The sequence below is a fragment of the Rana temporaria genome, chromosome 4 (genome assembly GCF_905171775.1).
Source record: "Rana temporaria chromosome 4, aRanTem1.1, whole genome shotgun sequence".
Lineage (NCBI taxonomy): Eukaryota > Metazoa > Chordata > Amphibia > Anura > Ranidae > Rana > Rana temporaria.
Genome location: NC_053492.1, coordinates 186,882,683 through 186,898,702, shown reverse-complemented (window position 1 = coordinate 186,898,702; position 16,020 = coordinate 186,882,683). Strand labels below are relative to the sequence as shown.

Sequence of the window (16,020 nt, the reverse complement as noted above, 5' to 3'; positions counted from 1 at the left end):
CTTTTTTTTTTTTCTTTAATAAAATGGGTTAATATCTTGCTTTATCCTTGGTGTTGTTAATTTGACAGCTCAAATTCCCTAAAAGTCTTTGTCCCCTGACCAGTCTAATTGTTTTCCTCTCACCCTCAGGGATAATGTGTGCTGTGTTTTAACCTTTCCATACCAGTGAACATTGCAGTCTAAACAATCATTCTGTGAAACAGCGGGTCTTCTATACAGAATTGGACATTTTCATTTTCTTTTTTAACTTTTCTCTCTTTAGAAAAAGTAAGAGAAATCCAAGAAAAACTTGAAGCCTTTATTGAAGCCCTTCATCAAGAGAAGTAGCCCAAGTATGTCATTTTCTTGTTTACTTCTGTTTCAGTGTTTTTGATGCCCTTCTTTGTTTTTCCCTATTTACTAAAAACTTGCTCCTCATCATTGGCAACTGTGTTAATTAAGGACAATTAATCAGGTGGCTTCAGAAAATCACTTAAGGTTCAGGGTAATTACTGACTATTAATTACTGCTATTCCAGGTGCCTCAGAGTACAGCTGTGATTTTATGTGGTCAAGGAACGGTAATCATAGCCAATGTTGGATTAAGGGCCCATTCACGGTTGTGCGTTTTCAGAGTGCTACAGTGCTTCTAAAGTGCATGAAAAATAGTCCCCTTTAAATCATATGAAACTGTTCACATCCGTGCACTGCGTTTTTGGGCTGTGTGCTGAGCTTTTAAATAGTCCTGTTTGTTGCATCTGCAGTGCTTTTTTCTTAGAGAGGAAGTAAACCCTGGTGGGTTTTACTTCCTCTAGTAAGTAAAAGCATAATGGGCTAGTATGCATCGCATCTTCGCCCCTCTTCCTTCCAGGGCTGCGGACTCCGGCTCTGTGACTGGCCAAGGCCTTGTGACATCACTCCCGCGCATGCACGTGGGAGCTGCCAGTCAAGGCACATGCTGGGGAAAAAAGTACAGAGGGCCGTTACTTCACTGCGCATGCGCTGATGACCTCATCAGCGCACTACAAGGTAAATATCTCCTAAACGGTGCTTGTTTAGGAGATACTTTCAGTACATGTAGGTAAGCCCTATTATAGGCTAACCTATATGTAAAAATGTCTCAGGGGGGGAGGTTTACAGCCACTTTAAATTTCACCTTCTGTTATAGTCAAAAGCTCAAAATTTTTATTAGTGCTTTTTTTTTCCCCCTAGGAGATCGGGGGAGTAAAATGCATGAAAAACCTAAAATGCACGTAGTTAAGCAGTATATGTATATACTGTAATTGGAATTACTGTTTTTGTAACTCCTGACATATATTAAAATCAATGTATGCATCAAATTGTATGTAAAGGCAATTTTTGTTTTTAAAGTAGGTAGGGGTTATATATTTTTTTTTTCAAGTTTTTTATAGTTGACTGTCCCTGCTAGGGAGATTTACTTCTACTGGGGAAAATTACCTTTCTTTTGTCTTGGTCACTGAGACAAATTGAAATGAAATCACTAGAGCAAGAGGTGAGGAGAAATTCTTGAATGTAGTAAGACAGAAAGTCTGTTCAGTTTGGAGAGATTTCCTCATTTCCTGTTGTATCTCTAGGACGGGAAGTGGAAGAAATCTCTCGAGCAGGGCACAGTGTGGCAGCACAAAATAAATGGGAAAATAAAACAACTTTGGCATAGGTACATGTTCGACATTGGCATTTTGTATTTCCCCTAAAGCAGGGGTCTCAAACTGGCGGCCCTCCAGCTGTTGCAAAACTACAAGTCCCATGAGCCATTGCAAGGCTGACAGTTATGAGCATGATTCCCACAGGTAGAGTCATGATGGGATTTGTAGTTTCGCAACAGCTGGAGGGCCGCCAGTTTGAGACCCCTGCCCTAAAGGGTAACCACTTTTATGGGAAAAATATTTTTAGCAAATAATAAGAGAATATATATAGCATTTTTAGAAATGACTTTTCCTTTTCAGTCTGCAGCTCTGTAATTTTATGTAAAATGCAACGCAATATGGCTACCTGGAGGCATTATGTACACAGATGGTATACAGATCCCCCCCCCCCCCCCAGATATGTAATTTCCTGCTTGAGTGATTGGCTTACTGATTTTCCCAGAAGTCTGCACTTAAGATACAAATCAGATTTTGAGCATCCCCTGCAACAAAAATTTTATTTTTTGTCAGATATTTTCAAAGGGAAAGTACATCTAAAGGGATGCAGACCTTGCCACTTTCCTCATTAGAGCCCATCAGGTGCATAGCTGATTGATAATTATGAAACCACTCCTATTACATTAACTTTCCCAAATGAATTTGCATCAACGTTTGTTAAAAGGACAAAAAAGCAAGCTTAGCACAGGTTATTGGCCAAAAAAAAAAAATGGCCACCCATAGGTCATTTACCTTTGTAAGGTGCTGTTGCCGTAACCATAAGGCATATAAGAAAATCAATGGCCTAGCATAGAACACCATGAAAGGGTCACCTATGGCAGCAGTAATTGGATCATTCAAAGTTTATCTTCTAATATCAATGTTTTATTAATGAATACAAAAGGTTTTTAAACATAATAATAAAAAAAAGTCGATATATAGAAAAGTGCAGTTTTACTAATAGCTGGCTAGTAGCAATTTAGCAAGTTGAATAAATACCACATAAACATACACTGACAGGACACAAAATATAACAATACAAAGAAACGTATGGACACCTTGTGTTAACACTCAGTCAGATGAAAAATGTCATCATAAATTAATGATCTTATATACCGTATATACTTGAGTATAAGCCGACCTGCAAAGGCACCTAATTTTACCACAAAAAACTGGGAAAACGTATTGACTCGAGTATAAGCCTAGGGTGTCTGCATGCCTCACTTTGCCTCACTGTGTCCATATGCATGCCTCCCTGTGCCCATGCCTAGACTAACGTTTAACATGGGAGTCTATGGAAGTGGTGCCCGGGTTTGAAAAATTGGTGCTCCCCAGCCGTGGGTCCCCCAGACAACAAAATTTGCACACTTGTAGAGGATAAATGGGGCTACATGTGTGCCAAGACTGGGAGATCGGGGACACAAAAAGGTGACTCGTGTATAAGCCGAGGGGGGCATTTTCAGCACAAAAAAATTTGCTGAAAAACTCTGCTTATACTCGAGTATATACGGTACTAGAGACTGAGCCAATTGGTTAGTCTAAAAGTAACTGGTTGGCTGCGTGTGACTCCAAGGTATAGAATAAGGGTGTGGGGTTGGTGGATGGAGGGAGGACAGCTACTAGGGATAGATTGGGAGGAGATAATCTAGAGCAGTATTTCTCAACTCAGTCTTCAAGGCACCCTAACAGTTCATGTTTTCAGGATTTCCCTTAAAAACAGCTGTGGTAATTACTAAGGCAGTGAAACAGATTAAATCGCCTGTACAAAATAATGGAAAACCTGAAAATATGACCTGTTGGGGCGCCTTGAGGACTGGAGTTGAGAAACACTGGTCTAGAGTATTGACTTGCACCACGTAATGTAACATAACGTGTAATTAGCATTTTGCCTGGAATTTAGCTTGAATATTGACATAAAATAACATATGTGCTTTAAATAGCATTTATTTATAACAGACAGTTGTTGTGCTAACATTTTTAAATGCATTTTTATTTATAGGCAATTGGAGTGGAGAAAGAAAACGGGTGTATGAATTCTACAGACAGTGAAGACATGAAGCTATCTGCTGTGTAATACACTGGGAAGAAAAGCCCTGATATGAGGCTTTGATTCCCTGATGGCTATATGAAGAACTGATGAGTATTTGTAACACTCTCCAGTGAAGGGTTGCCTACATATTGCTGCTGTCCTGTGTTTGTGCTGTACATTGATCACAGTTGTCAGCTTCTTTTTACTTGATCTGATAATTTGGGGCATGATATGTCATTTTAGCATCTGTATATAAATCCTTAGCACTTTTTCCATTTCATTTCTCCTTATATGGAAGTATTGCAGACTGCATGTGTATAATGTTTGTATGTGTTCTCATTAATGGCATAAGATATATGAAATAAGAAACAGCAGTTCAATCCCAATCAGCACAATCTAGTTTCATCAGTTGGCATTTTGTCATGGAAAGACTTGTGCGAAGTGTGAAATTGTAGTATATAATTTATTTATTGAGCACCAAACTTAACCTGGCTATACATTGGTAGAGTTTCGAATGAAATTTCTATGTACGTTTAATGACTGGATAACTGTCATTTGAAAGTACTTCAAACTGTAGTTTCCTTTTAACGTTAGATTTTGAAATGAATGGAATTTCCTGAACAAAAATCACATTCACTATTTAGAAATTTTGTTCAAGAAAGTTTTCACCCTACTTCTTCGAATTTTCTCATTACTGTGGTCGAAATAAGAATGTGGATTTGAACCTACTAACAATTAAAAAGTCAGAGAAATGTTCTTAAAACAAAAAGTTGTGAACTAAATTCTACTAGCTTATAGCCAGCTTCTCCTTCCCTTCACTTATTATATCTAAAAACAAAGTTGACCAAGGAAGAAGTTTGAAATGTTTACATCAAAATTGTGTCCAAGTTTTTGTAGAAAGCACTTAGGGGCCTAGTGATTGAGTTTTTCTGAATTGTGCATCACACACATATTTGCACTGAAATTGTAAGGTTGTAATAAGTTTCAAAAACTTTTAAAAACAAGGCACCGAATCCTCACATTATGTGATTATAGTGAAGTTGGTGTCACTGTAAAGATGTTAGGAGATTGTGCCAACAAGAACATTTCTTGTAGCACATGGAAACCAATCAAATTCCTTCTTTCATTTTAAACTCTGCACTGCATTAATGGCGGTCGAAAGCTGATTGGTTGCTATCGGCAACAAGAATGCACCCATAAGAATATTTCTTGGTTCCTATAGTAACCAATCATCTTTCAGCTATCATTTCTGAAGAGCAGAGTTTGAAGTGATAATACCTGAACACAGCAGTTTTATGTTGACCATATATATGTTGAGATTTTAAATAAAATAGCACTTGTCATCAGGCCATATAGGCAGGGATATATTCTCAAATTAATTAGAATTTTTTTATATTGTCACATGGTTTACCAGGCAAGCCCATTTTCAAATTTCTTGCATTTTCTTCTTATAAATGCAGACTCAGTGAAAGAATCATACTTCTAACTGTATCAATCTTCATTTATGCACTTTTGTTTTCAGTGTCCTCAAGCACTTCCACTGCTGAAAGATTTCTTCTACCAGTGCAAATCTATTTTGTTTCCTTCAGAAATTCTTGTTTTCATTAATGCTACAAAAGTTTCTTAGGTCTTAATAGCAATTGCAGTAAAAAATGTCGTTTCATCAAAGTGTCTGTATGATGAGCTCTTGGTTATATTCTTCTTCACTTTGGCTAGGTATAGATGGAAATTCAGCCAGTTCAGCAGAGACTGTCTGGATTCCACTCTGTGTGCGATTCTCCCTTTTCAACAGAAGTCGGTCATTGGATCGATGTCTGCCAAACAAACACGCTGGAAAACATTTGTCGATCAGCAGCTGCAGCCACTAAGCACTGTATTCTGACAGCAGTGGGAGCAGCTTTCTGAATAAAATGTCCCGGCGGGGGGTGACGAGCAAGGTGGATGGAGGAATCCTTAGACTTTCTTTCCTTAGATCTTTGTTTCCAATGGGGGAGTGAGCGAAAAGTCAAATTGACTACTGTAGACACAATAATAAATAAGACCAGTCTCTAACATCACTGCTTGTCACAACTGAACAACTATATTCTTATAAATGTGCTCTTATTACCTAATGAACTCAAAATGTGATGGCATAATATAGTCTCATGAACGTATAAATTATACACAAATTTTGTGTATTCTGCTGCACATTAAATATTAGTTTTCAACATGTGAAATATGACTTGGATATAATTGGTGTCTATTTTATTTATGAAAATATTTCAATGAACTTTACACTTTAGAGGTTTTTACACTTCTAATATTCTGGTGTGTTTTTCAGCTATATGCTGCTAAATACCACAGAAAACAAAATGCTTAATTTGACTTTTCAGAAATCCTAAAGGATACCGTTCTTTTTCAAACATGTAAATGAATAAAAAGGCAAAACGGCATAATGAAATCTCTTTAAGCATTGCAGTATTTTATTTTATTATAGTTCTGGCTAAATATATTTTTGCAGGGAACAGAACCAAACTATCTTTCTTGGGCCTTGTACACACGCACAGTTTTCTCAGCAAGAAAGCTGCTGGGAGAGCTTTCTGCCGAGAAAACCGTGCGCGTGTATGGTTTCTCGCCGGGAATTTCAACGAGAAAAATAGAGATCCTGCTCTCTATTTTCCTCGTCGGGATTCCCGAGCGTGTGTATACTTGCCTGCCTCCATGGAAACCCACGCATGCTCGACATGACTTTGACGCATGCACGGTAGCTTCCAAGGGCAGTGTAGGGTGTAGCAAGATGGCGGCAACGGCATCGAATGTGATGAGCGCATGCTCGTCGTAGTCGACGATGTCACCGCGTTCTTGCCATTCAAAAGAACGGCGGTTCTTTTGAATGAGCGTCTGTACACAGGGATTGGCAAGAACATCTTGCCAGGAATCCTGTCGAGAAAACCAAAGTTTTTTTTTTTTTTTTTTCGTCAGGATTCTCGCCCGTGTACAGGGCTTTACTTTTGTATCCATCACTTTTCCATCTTTGGCCTGCATCTTGTGGGCTAAACTATATAGTTCCCAGTATTAAAGCCAACCCTTACCAGAACTGAGATCAACCCAAAATATGACTGTTGCTGCTTTTAAGGTATATCTCTAGTGCACAGAAAACAAAAAGCTAGGACCCCCTTACTTGGAGTTGGTAGGCAGTATATAAGGTTATGTTGTCAACAAAACGCTGCAAAAGGCCCCTGGTGTTCATATGCAAATATCAATTTTCTGAAAGTTGATATTTGCATGGGCTCCGAAACACAATATGATGCAGGCCTAGTGATGGGTTTGCTTCTGGACTGGGCACTGCATTCTGGGAATAAAGGGAAGCATTTTGTTCAGTTTTCTTAAGTGCTTTATGGAAATATTTTTTTAGGGTAAACCACATTTACCCATTTTAATTGTTTATAAAAGGTCACAGGTAATAATACCTTCGTAATGTGCCACATTCTTGAACAGACCATTTTGGATAAAAAGTTGAAGGGTATATATACTTAACCTCTAAATCTGGCTATACAGATGACTGTATGTCCACATTCAGATTTGTTGTATATGAACACATTTTCATATACCAAGACACATTCGGAACACCAGCAAGCAAGGTAATAGAATCTGCTAGTCACACTTATACCAGTTAACATGTGACTGTAATATGTAAACATCATAAGGTGTTCATGTCCAGTATATGTTCTGAATATATTAGCAAGTATGATATCAGATTTGCTTGCTTGTTTGGTTGTCAAAATCACACTGTATCTGTCTACTATAAAAAGCAGACTTTAAAATCTGTTTAAAAAAGGGATGAATAATGAAAAAAAACATTCCTCCAAAGCTGCCTCTGGATGTCAGTCACGTTTAGGGTGCCTTGTACTAAGCGCTGTAAAAATATCCTGGTTTCACCCAGTCTGATTGATTTAATGGATTTATAATGCGCCAAATACTGGCCCAACAGGGAAGTGTCTAAGCGCAAGTCTGGATTGCTTGCCTAGTACTAAAACCATTTGGCATCTCATAACTGGTGTGTATACAGCATGATGTGTTAAGGGATCCCAGGTATTTATTAAATGCAACTGTATGTGGTCTGAGCGAAAATAAAATACCATTTTGACAATGTTTTTTTTTTCTGCGTCTCTTATTTTAATCTCAGTTTCAGGAAATTACATGACTCAGACTTAACACATTTTAGTACCAAACCCTGTTAAAATGTTTATTTTAGCGTAACCACTTTTTAAGCCTGCTGTCGGTGCTCTACCTAGAAAACGGCGGTACAAATGAAATTAGAGTATGTGATCTGTTTTATGGATTTGCCCTTGATGAAGTGTGGTTATACACAATCAGTAGGGTGCTATACCTGCTTTTAGCGCTGTATCTGCTGTTTACAATAAAGGATTTAGTGTGCAGCAATCCTATGGCTGTGTGAAATTCTCTGTTTGTTCCTCTGTGGTGCTGATGGTAAGCAGTGGTTTCTTTTTTGTTTTTACAGCTTATAGTTAATTGGAACTGGTGGCAATCTACACCCCATAATGGCATGGAATATTTTTTTTTTTCCATATTTTAACAAAGAATGTACTCCCCCCCCCCCCCCCCCTCTAAATGTTAAAGGGAAACTCCAAACTCCAGAAAAATATAAACCAGAGAAAAATGAGTCCAACTACTGGCAGAAACACCCATAGAGATTAGCACCTCATCCCATAGATTATGTATACAAGGTAAGGGAGAATAAAATGGGACTTTTGCCGTGCACTACATATGATGAGAAACGAATACGAAAAAATTAAATTTAAACAAATTTTAATGAAATTCAAAGTTAAAGTCAACTTTGTAATGACAATCACAGTATAGCTCAACAGTAGCTGAATGGTCAACAATTGCAAAGGTACGAGACTGGATCAATTCAATATACAGTTACACGTATAGGTCCCGACATGTTTCACATATGTGCTTCATCAGGGGACATACGGGCAGTACAGAAAAATTGCACCTGTATGCCCCCTCGCTGGGCAGTGGTCATCAATGGATGGTTCTCTCTGGCTGGGTGAGTGTCGCTACCCCTGTGGAGGCAGATGTGATTATAATAAATGTATATGTCAATAACTTTCCAATATATGTTTATTTCTTTTACCTTTTCATTTTTTTGTCTAGTATTGTGCAATTCTTCTGTTCTGCATGTAGTCAGGTAAAGCCTAGCCTTTCTTTTTGCCTCACTTTGCCCAGAAAGCTGGCAAGAAGAATCTAGGACACGTGTTTGCAACTTGGGAGTAGTCAGCCTTGTTCTCAAACTGTTAGGATGAATACCACCAACATATAATTCTCACTAGCCAAAAATAGATTTTTATTTTTATATGTAAATCCTTTTGACATGTGGTTAGCTAGGTAACTAAGATCAATAAACACAGCAAAGTTTTACATTTATAACCACTTTAACTCTGTGGGTGATCAGCTGTCACAGCCCATGCAGCTGGTTCAGCAGGCTGGGCATTTGAAAGCTCCGCTCTTCTACTCTCTTTCTCTAAGGCTTCCAGGATGGGCCAGAGCAATTCTGGTCAAAGTAGTCATGTGCTTCTCTGTGTCAATCTGATTGGTCCCACAAATCCTAGGAAAATACGGCGAAAAAAGAACGGGGCTTTCCAATCCCCTGGATTGCTGCACTGGCTGCGTGCGCAGTGATGGCTAATCAGCCACAGAGGTAAGTGCAGTGGAGACGAAGGGTGTAGGTTGTTTTCACCTTTTTTCATTTTTTTCTTGAAAAGTGAACTTCTATGTAAACTCATTTAAATATATAATTTATCACATTTTAAGCGGACATTTGTCTAGTGTATTGAAATCAGAAAACTCAAAAAAATGTTGTTAAATATATGCTTCAATAGCTGCAAAGGATATAAATCCATTTGGTGTGCACCTAATCCCAATGACATCACTACTTTGCTGCACATAACCAGTCTAGAGAGCAGAGCTGTGAGTGGAACTTTTGGGCGTAATATTGCTTTAACTAATAGTATAAATGTTGCTTATACAGAAGTAGAGTTCAGCTTTAACTGGTTTCTCTAAAGGTTTGGACCAGGGTTGCCAACCATCAGTAAAATCATGGACAGTTTGTAAAATCCATGATGTTTACATCTGTCCATGAATGTCAATTACAGACATGTAAAAATCACAGATTTTACAAACTGTGTGTGAATTTACTGATGGTTGGCAACCCTGGTTGTGCCTTGTCCATTAGTTTCTAAAAAAAAAATGGTGGAATATGATTACAGTATTTGAATAAACTTGTCTGAACTGTGCTTTAGTGTGCTTTGCATGTACTGATGTGTTGTCATTGGTCTTTTTCCATCCTCACACGTGTCTTCTACATTGCTCATGAACACAATATAGTTTATATGATGCATTTCTATATTGAACAGCGAATTGTAGAAGCCCATTGAATTATAACTGAATTTGTAAAATTGTAAAGCCCTCTTACACTTCCCTCTGCAGACTGTTTAATTCCACTCAAAATGACAGAAATACAGTTTGATAGTGTTCACTCTTCATCAGAAGCCTGTTAATCTGGCAGCATGTATTTAGAAAGGAGCATTTGGTAAAGTTGGGCTGAGGCTCATTCACCATGGCAGGCACCAATTCTCGTTTGTAATCAGTTTGTATATAGTCACAAAAAAAACGAATTTGTTAGTGGGAAGTATTGGCTACTATAGCCTGAGAACCACTGCACTGGCATGGAACAGGCTATTTTATAACAAATGCACAGCCACTTTGTTTTCCAAGAAAGGAATGTTGGAATTTCTGCATTAAATCTTTAATCATACATCAAAGACCATTAAACATGTATATTGTTTCTATAGTGAAACACGTTTCTGAGTCATTCTGAGATGCTAATGTTTACCTAATCCTCAAACCTTTTGTCTCAGGCTGTCTTGAAAGACTTTCCCATGTGCAAAATGTCGCTAGACATGAACATATATAGAAAATCAATCTACATGGTCCCATTTAGGAATATGTGTTCTAAGGAATAACAGGTGCATCGAAACCTAATCATAAACTAAAAGCCCAGTACATGCCTGTGGTGACTGCATGATTATATAGTCACACTTTGATTAATTATATTGTATTTGCTACGTGATGTTCCTGCTTTCTGATTTAAGCTTGGTTATAGAAAGCAGATGGCATTTTGGTGGTGCTCTGATTCACCTGTCTAGGAAAACTAGTATTATCCCAATGAAATTTCACATCTTCATGTTGTTCACTGGATAACTCGATAAACAAAACTACCTGTGAAGAGTAAAAGATTTTGGGGTGTTTCAGGCAAATTATTTTTTTTTTTTTTTCTGTAGGAGCAAATTTTATTTCTTTGTTTGCCGTATGGTTAATCCATTGTTGAGCTGTTCTTCGTTGACATTGTTCTATGATGGCTACAAATGCAACCATTTGAATAGTTTTCTGGACAGGGACTGTTTTCAGTCTCTGCCTACCAGCTAAGCACTGTGCTGCTGTTTCCAGAATCACGGTTCACTGCTTCTGAACTACTGTATACAGTGTTGGCTGTACATATTGCTGTGTTTATAAATGCATAATGCACCCTCTAGAATGGCTAGAAGAGGCCTGAAAATAAATAGGCAGTATGTCCTTTTTAAGTAGCTAGTTGTTTTCTGACCCTCATTGGTCTGTGAATTAAGCTGGCCCCACACAGCTTGATGTTCAGCCAGTTCCTGTAAATCAGTAAAACATTTGAGCCCTGCCAACAACATCCAGCTCGACAAACTTTGATGGAGAAATCCTGTCAATGTTCAGGCTGAATGAGAGAAATATTTGTATGGCTACCTTTTTAGGCCCATTTCACAACAAGGGTTTGCCTGTCAATTTTTGATTGATTTGGTGGCCCATTCTCCCCATGGACGGTGGGTGTAAACAGACTTGTGTCTGTTTACACTTGCCAACGTTTGGTCAGATCCAGTCCACTAAACCAAAAAACAAAAGGGGATTCGTTGTCTAGGCAGATTTGGATCAGAGGGCAGTCGAGTGTAAACAGACATTGGAGTCCCTTTTACTTCTGGCCGCCCATAAAGCAGACCGGCTCGGTCTATATCTGCTCTGCATAAACTGAGCAGACACAGATGTGTCATATACCTGATCTGCCCTGATCTGCAGGGGACCAGCGGACAGATCCTGATCTCAACAGAGTTTGCCCTGTGTGAAAAGGGCCTTAGTATCGTAAGACCTTCTGTAGATGGTATAAATGTATATGTAAATGAAAACTTGGAAAGTTTCCCAGGCATTAATAAACCCTTTAAAGTAAAATTTGTTTACTTTTACAGCCAAAGTAGAGTTTATTGTGGCAAGACTTTGTATGTTTTTCCACAAAAAAAAACTCTTTTTTTTTTTTTTATGTTTCATTGTATAGGTCTTTACTACTACTACTTACCAAATCCTCTTTCAGGGCAGCTTATAAGAGAGGCTTTGTCTACCAAAAACAAAACACAACACTGCATAGTAGAAAATGTAATTGGGCATTTGGCTACAGTAGGCACCACCAGCTTTATTTTTTTATATATATATATATATATATATATATATATATATATATATATATATATATATATATAATTAACCAGTAAAAAGGATATCCCTACTGGAGATGCATACAGCAATAAACAAATGGCAGATGTTTTCATACCCCTCAATTTCATTTAAAAGTAAAAAATTGCCTTAGTTATTCCAGTGCTTCTCAACCATTTTTTAAGTCAAGGCACCTTTTAAAATTCTCCACAATCTTAAGGCACCCCATTCTCAAAGGAAACTTTTTACATAATGCTGCCACATCCATACACGCAGGACAGCCAACCTTGGAGGTGATTTATTTTTCCAAAGCAAATTTGCCTTTGCACACTATACTAGTATTGACTAGTATTCCAATGTTTCTCTTCTCCCTCTGTTTCTCAGCTATAATATGATCATCATAGCTGATGGAGAGGGGCAGGGGAGGTTCAAACAAGGATGCTTTGCAGGTGCCCGACTTTGTCCCTGTCAACCAATGACGTTCGTGGTTGTTGGGATGCCTACAGCTAGAAGGTTGTAATGATGCACAATGGCTTTGTGTACCATATTTTCCGGCGTATAAGACGACCTTTTGTACTTAAAAATCTGACCTGTATCAGTCAGATTGTGGGCGTCCATTGTTCAAAAGCCACGCCGCCTTTTCGTGCTGTTCCATGATAGGCGGAACACTCGGTTTCCCAGCAGAGCCTTTGTTCGGTGTTCCGCCTATCACAGATGTCTTCTCACCCTCGACGAGAGGACATCTGTGATAGGCGGAACACTGAACACAGGCTCTGCTCGGAAACTGAGTGTTCCGCCTATCGCGGAACAGTACAAGGAGGAGGTGCGGCTTTTGAACAATGGACGCCCGCAATCTGACTGAGACTCTGCATGTCAGGGATAAGGTATGGGATCGTCGAGGTGAGGCATGCAATGGCACTGTGAGGCATGCAATGGCCCAGTGAGATTTAAAAAAAAGCTGAATAAAGCCTGTTCCTGTCAGCGGTTGTTTCGGCTACCCCTCAGCTTCCAGACAGACTAGTAGGGAGGGGCGAGTATATCCCAAAACCAACAATTTAGCTGGAAAATTAGGGAGTTGTCTTATACGCCGGCAAATACGGTAATTAAAAGGTTAGCTTGATCTACCCACTGATTTATATACAATTTTTGTGCAATTTCTAGGCATTTTGCCAAGGCACCCCTAAAGAAACCTGAAGGCAGGCTGTCAGGCAAAATTATTCTTTAAGGCTTTGATCCAGCAGCTCATGCATGTTAAAATTGGCTTTTCAGAGTCATGTGGCCCTCTTGTTTTTATGACCCAGAATTATTTTAGAATTATCCTACTGCATTCAGCATTTACTATAATTTGGGTTTAACATGCGTTTAGGAGATGTACCAACATTCACCATTATAAACTCATTTTGTTAAAGCATAGGATCAGCTCAATCTTTTGCCCATCAGGACAACTTTAATAGACTGTTCCTAAGATCACTATAATAATGGCCATTGCAGACCTTATTCTGAAAATGTTGGTTACCTGGCTGTTTCACTGATCCGCCATCATCAGTAATTTTGGAGTTGCTGACCCAGACAAATATGCAAATCAGGAAGGTCTGTATGAAGTCAGAAGCCCATATTTGCGTGTTTTTTTTTTTTTTTTTGTACAGAAACCTCTGAATTTTTCAGGAAATGTTTTTTAATTCAATATGTACCCTGTTTAGCTGGACACTTCGTAAACCGGCGATGGAAGAGATAAGCATGTGTTTGTGTTCAGTTACATGAACTTGATCTGTATATAAGGGTCTGTTGTTTGTCAGATCAGTAATATCTTTGTGCTGTGTTGCTTGGAACACTTAATTAAATCCTTATGATATACTTACAAAGCTATTTAAGTAATTTTTCTGCCATGATTCATTTAAATATTGATTTGGGACAATTGTGGATCATTTTGCAACAAAAATGTGCTGACTTCAGTATTGTATAACTATCCCTTATTTTTAATGTTTTGTTAAAGCACAACTCTAGCCCAAGTTTCTTTGCAGTTCACTTTAAAAGCAGTATTAAAGCCAGAAACAAGCATTTATTATATTGCAGCTTGCCAATTCTTAGATGTCATGGCTGCATTCGTTTTCTTTTTTAGACTTTTATAGTGAACCATGCAAAATAAATGCAAAGTACAGTTCTTTTATAGCCCACCACCTTCCCAAGTAAAAGTCAAAAATACTCACCTTGCACCATAGTTTCTGGAAAGCTTTCCTAGGTGAGGGTGATTCTAAAGCCTCATACACACAATCGTATTTTCTGCAGACAATGTGTAGGACTTTTGTCCGAAGGGGATTGGCCAGGAACTTGTGTTGCATACAAATGGCAATAAATTGTTGGCCAACAAACAAGAAACTGTGTTTTTTCAGCTCTTTAGTGCCACCCTTTGGGCAACATCTGTTAATGTTGGCATTGCTTCTGAGCATGCGTGTTTGTACTTTAGAGTTTTGTCCAATGGATTTGTGTATACACGGTCGGATAATCTGACTACACACATTTGTTGGCAGACAATTTTAAAGCATGCTATTTAACATTTGTTGGTGGAAAATTTCGACAAAAATTGTCTGATGGAGTGTACAAACGGTCAGATTTTCCGACAACAGCCTGTCATCACACAATTCTCGTTGGATAATCTGATCGTGTGTATGAGGCTTAAGGGTCCCAAATGTTGCATGAAGTCAGACTAGCACAGTGCATCTGTGACTTTTCTGTGTTTAGGGATCCTCAGCTTCCCCTCGTCCCAGTGACGGTACCATAGCTTTCAGAAAGCCCCTATACTGTGAGTAACTTTTACCTTTTTTTTTCTTTAATTTGGCATTTCTTACTGTGGGGGCTACAAAGGAAGAGTGGTTCTTTTCATTCAGGGTCTGTTTTTAGGTACACTTGTCATTTCAAGTGTCATACACATAAGTTTAGAAGAAGCTTATGCTTCTAAAACATTGTGGGAACTTTTTTTTTATTATTATCCCCAGTCTGACAGCTGCTTTTATTGGTGCCGTAGTAGATTGAGACCGTCTGGTTGTTTGGCTCTGGTGCAGATTTAGTATGTAATACTGTGTTCAAACCCTGCTAAAACCTAAATGATCTTCTTCTGCAAATAGAAAACCCAAATTCTATTAGCATTTCCATAGTGTCTGTGCTGTTTTAGTAAAATTGCTTGTCCTGGGGCTGCTCAGTCTGTGTAGTCCTATTATATGCGAGACACAAAGAAGCTGAAGGCCAGTAAAGTCCTGTCACATCTTGCAGTGTAGTGACCGACCTTAAAGCTTCATAACATCCCTTGTTCATTTTGCTGAATGTGCACTGAGGTAGGTAAATGAATTCAGGGAACTGGTGGGCGTACGATTCCTTTGTGACCTCATTCCTGTACCATTTGTTTCCCAGCTTGTACCAAGCCAAAGGGTACATTTCTCTTGGTTTTGCTTCAAATCATTTTCTTTTCTGGCTTCTGAATTGACAGCGATTGTTGAACTGAGCGGTCTGGGATTTTATTTATGTGTCTTAGACATTTTTGGCATTTAGCTAATGCCACAAGCAAAAAATTGAATCGGGTGTTTTTATTTTATTATATAGCATGTTAAAATTGCTTTTCATTTGTTTTAGGCATGTCTTGCAAAAAAATTGCTTTATTACGTTAAAACTACGGTCATTGGAAATGTATTTGTGAAGTTCGAAAACATGCAGAATCAGGACATGTTTTGGCATATGTGTTCAAAATAAATAATTTGCTTCCTCTTCTAAGATTGGTAGAAGTTTTTTAGCAGCTGCCAGTTTTTTTAAA

At 38.4% G+C, this 16,020-nt stretch overlaps 1 protein-coding gene across 5 annotated transcripts in view; it reads left to right on the top strand.

Annotated features, from left to right (window-relative positions):
* Nucleotides 1-6,094, top strand: part of OPA1 (OPA1 mitochondrial dynamin like GTPase) — a 110,859-nt gene extending 104,765 nt beyond the window's left edge. For all 5 annotated transcript variants that reach the window (XM_040349523.1, XM_040349521.1, XM_040349522.1 and 2 more), the window contains 2 exons: nucleotides 263-332; nucleotides 3,621-6,094. In XM_040349523.1, the coding sequence (XP_040205457.1) occupies nucleotides 263-327 (65 nt within the window). In that variant the 3' untranslated portion in view covers nucleotides 328-332; nucleotides 3,621-6,094. The remainder of the gene's footprint in view (nucleotides 1-262; nucleotides 333-3,620) is intronic.
* The last annotated feature ends 9,926 nt before the right edge of the window (nucleotides 6,095-16,020 follow it).